The sequence below is a fragment of the Penaeus japonicus genome, unplaced genomic scaffold (assembly GCF_977035675.1).
Source record: "Penaeus japonicus unplaced genomic scaffold, GWHDUDI00000001_assembly GWHDUDI00000037, whole genome shotgun sequence".
Taxonomy (NCBI): Eukaryota; Metazoa; Arthropoda; class Malacostraca; order Decapoda; family Penaeidae; genus Penaeus; species Penaeus japonicus.
In genome coordinates this window covers 11,160,664-11,163,163 of record NW_028234439.1, presented here as the reverse complement: position 1 = coordinate 11,163,163, position 2,500 = coordinate 11,160,664, and the positions used below count along the sequence as shown (strand labels likewise).

General features: G+C 43.3%; 1 protein-coding gene across 1 annotated transcript in view; it reads right to left on the bottom strand.

Moving 5' to 3' along the window:
* The window catches only part of net (atonal bHLH transcription factor 8-like protein net), a 24,670-nt gene extending 23,456 nt beyond the window's left edge, over positions 1 to 1,214 (bottom strand). Inside the window, exon 1 of the mRNA XM_043022559.2 lies at positions 406 to 1,214. Coding sequence (XP_042878493.2) covers positions 406 to 410 — 5 coding nt within the window. The 5' untranslated portion in view covers positions 411 to 1,214. The remainder of the gene's footprint in view (positions 1 to 405) is intronic.
* Between the last annotated feature and the right edge of the window lie 1,286 nt (positions 1,215 to 2,500).

Below are 2,500 nucleotides of genomic sequence, written 5' to 3'. Positions count from 1 at the left end.
CCATCGTATTCCGGATCTTTGTGAACCTACGAACTCTTTATTGCACGTGACACTTCTTTCGCTACGACCCGCGCCCTTAAGCACTGCTCTGATTTGGCATCGTCGGATCCAACTGCCCAAACGTGTGTCTGTTCGTCGCCAGCCCAGGATTCTGATCCTATGTTCGCTAACGGATTCGATTTATAGTCACGTATTAAGGAATCCACAGCTCTAGAAAATAGGTCTATTTATTACTCATCTGACTTTTACAACGTAATTTACGAAAAGGGATGAATACTCGCAACCTTAAAAAAGAAAAGAAAAGCGAAACGAATAGAAAGGAAAATAAATAAAAAAGACGTGAATCAAACACACGGCCAAAGATAAATTCATCTTTGTTTACTATGACGCCCAGCCACAACCTACCTCATTGTTGTTGGTGGCAGGTCAGCAGAGAAGGTCCTCGGGCCCTAAAAGCAGCCCCAGGGACGGCCAGGGTGCACTAAGGGACACCATAATCTCAAGACAATTCCTGGTGCATGTGGTGGCACACCGCACTTGCAGGTGTCAGGGGGATTCCACCGTCTTCCAGCACTGACGGGAAAATAATGGTGTCAGGAGAAGGGCAATGTAAAGCCGATGGCGCTGACACCAGAATTATTTTCTCAACAGTTTTAATATCCTTGAGATGATCACTTAAGAAACATAAAGATTATATTTTCCTTTTTCCTCGAAGCGATTTTGTTTCCCCGTGACAAGGGTTGCGTCACTCTAAGGGGAATAATCCTGCGGGTCCACTGAATGGCGACGTAAAAACGTATCACAACTGTTACGATCCTCACACACTGACGCACGGAGACGTCGCTTGCACTTTCTGGACGTCACGGACTATCCGGATCCTGTGGCACTGCGGGTTTACCTTCCGGACGAAAATCACGTCACACGGAGATCACTAATGAATGAATCTGCATGATATAACATATAATCCAGCTCAAGACAATTATAATTTCCAGATGCTCCAATACACCATGCACTCGTTCGTCAATCACAATTAGGACTTAGGAGTCGTTAATAGAACAATCAATCCCTTTTTATCAATGGCGGACGGAGTGGCCAGTGACCAGGTGGCGAGAGCGACGCAAGGTACGTCCACCCGTCGCAAGGTCTGAGAGAGAACTGACTGGTTGGTTGAGTGCTGCGTGGTGGCGCGCTGGACTGAATGTGTGTGTGCTTTTGTGTGTGTGTCTGTGTGTGTGTGTCCATGTGCGGGAGGAGGCTGAGGTAGGTGTGTGTGTGTGTGTGTGCGTGTGTGCGTATGTTCGTTCGTTCGCTCGCGTCGAGTATATGAACCTCTGCGTGTTGATGCGCTGGGGTGAAGGGGGAGGGGGAGGGGGGGAGGGGAGGGGGTGATTACATCTGTGTATTCGAGTGACGCTCCGATTTCTGTCCTTCGTGATTTCTTAGCGAATCTTGCGGGGCGAGTTTCTGAGCACGTGTTTTTGTGTGTGGATGAATACAAGTACCTATATCTATTATTTATTTTTATATTTTTTTTTGTTAAGTTATACGGACACCACATAACAATACACAGACAACTCTATCAGAAAAAAGAATACAGAAAAAAATACATTAAATTAGCAACGTGTGAAACCATTCAGAATGACAGTCATCGAACATAAATACCAAGCTTAATTACTTACCCTTCTAACAACGGCCACCACTTCCACATTTCCCGAACGACTTTACACTTCTTCTCAAAAACAAAACATAAACAAAAACGACCCTAAAAAACAGACGATAAACGACCCCATCCCAGATCGTGAAAAAAACGACATATCGCTTCCAAGACAAAACCAAAAGAAAAGAAAAAAGAAGGATATGAAGAAGATAGATATGAAAATTAAGATGTAATAGTATAAGAAGAATGAGAAAATAGAATGGAGAAAGAAAGAAAAAAAGAAAGGGAAGAAAATAGAATGAAGAAAGAAAAAAGAGAGGGAAGAAAATAGAATGAAGAAAGAAAAAAGAAAAGATGAAGAAAAGAAAGAGGAAGAGAAGAAGAAGGAGAAAAGATAAGAAGACTGCAGGTCGTCCATCCGTGCGAGACACCGATCTCCTTTTGGCAAACCGGGAACGAACACTGGAGTCTGTCCCTCACGCATGCAGATTCGTGATTTCGTTAACGCCATTCCCTCTTTCGTTACGTAAGTGGTCGTTTCGTGTTTGAAGATGTCATCAGGTTCTGGTATTTCGGTTTTGATGGCTGCGGAAGGCTGCGTTCTGGATTATGGTGTGAACATTGCTTAGAGTTTTCACAGACGTTGTACGAGGGGAAAGAATCTATTAATGTTTTTGGTTGAATGAATGTTGAATGTGGCTATTTATGCGCGTGTGTACGTGGCATGTGCATCTATGAATTTAACCGAATTATCAGGTTTAATTACTGATCTGTCGAGCAGAAATTATTTCCAAACACATGTAAAAGAATAATTCCAGAACAAAGCATGCAATGTTTTCCGTT